This window comes from Penaeus monodon, chromosome 32 (assembly GCF_015228065.2).
Source record: "Penaeus monodon isolate SGIC_2016 chromosome 32, NSTDA_Pmon_1, whole genome shotgun sequence".
NCBI classification, from domain to species: domain Eukaryota; kingdom Metazoa; phylum Arthropoda; class Malacostraca; order Decapoda; family Penaeidae; genus Penaeus; species Penaeus monodon.
Window position 1 is genome coordinate 7,160,852 of NC_051417.1, and position 417 is coordinate 7,161,268.

At 47.2% G+C, this 417-nt stretch overlaps 1 protein-coding gene across 1 annotated transcript in view; it reads left to right on the forward strand.

The window, feature by feature from the left end:
- The window catches only part of LOC119593529 (girdin-like), a 17,739-nt gene that overhangs the window by 12,248 nt on the left and 5,074 nt on the right, over window positions 1-417 (forward strand). The window contains exon 14 of the mRNA XM_037942491.1: window positions 183-305. Within this exon, the coding sequence (XP_037798419.1) occupies window positions 183-305 (123 nt within the window). The remainder of the gene's footprint in view (window positions 1-182; window positions 306-417) is intronic.

The following is a 417-nucleotide window of genomic DNA, read 5'->3' on the forward strand; positions in this document are numbered from 1 at the left end:
CATTATGTTGTAATCATTGGGTTTTGATCACTGATTGTTTTTCATCTTATTGCTCTGATTAACTGTTGTTTTCATTCGAGTGTTTATAACTATGTTTTATTCTTGTTTTATTTTTTGTTATCATTATGATCTATCTTAATTCATTTTTTGGTTCCCACTGAATCTGGTCCAAATTTCCCCAGCGATCGCAGCTGATGGCTCGCCAAGGCAGCCAGGATAACACCGACCAGCTGCTCCGCGACCTTAAAGATGCTGGGGAGCGCGAGCAGGACCTGAAGGACCAGCTGAAGTTCGCTGAGGAGGAGGTAGGGCGGCGGACTCCCTTGGGTGGATGCGCACAGAGGGAGGAAGGCTGAGGGAGGTTCCTTTTCTTTCGCTTCCCTCTCTTCTTGGGCTTCTTGCGCTCCGCCACACAAG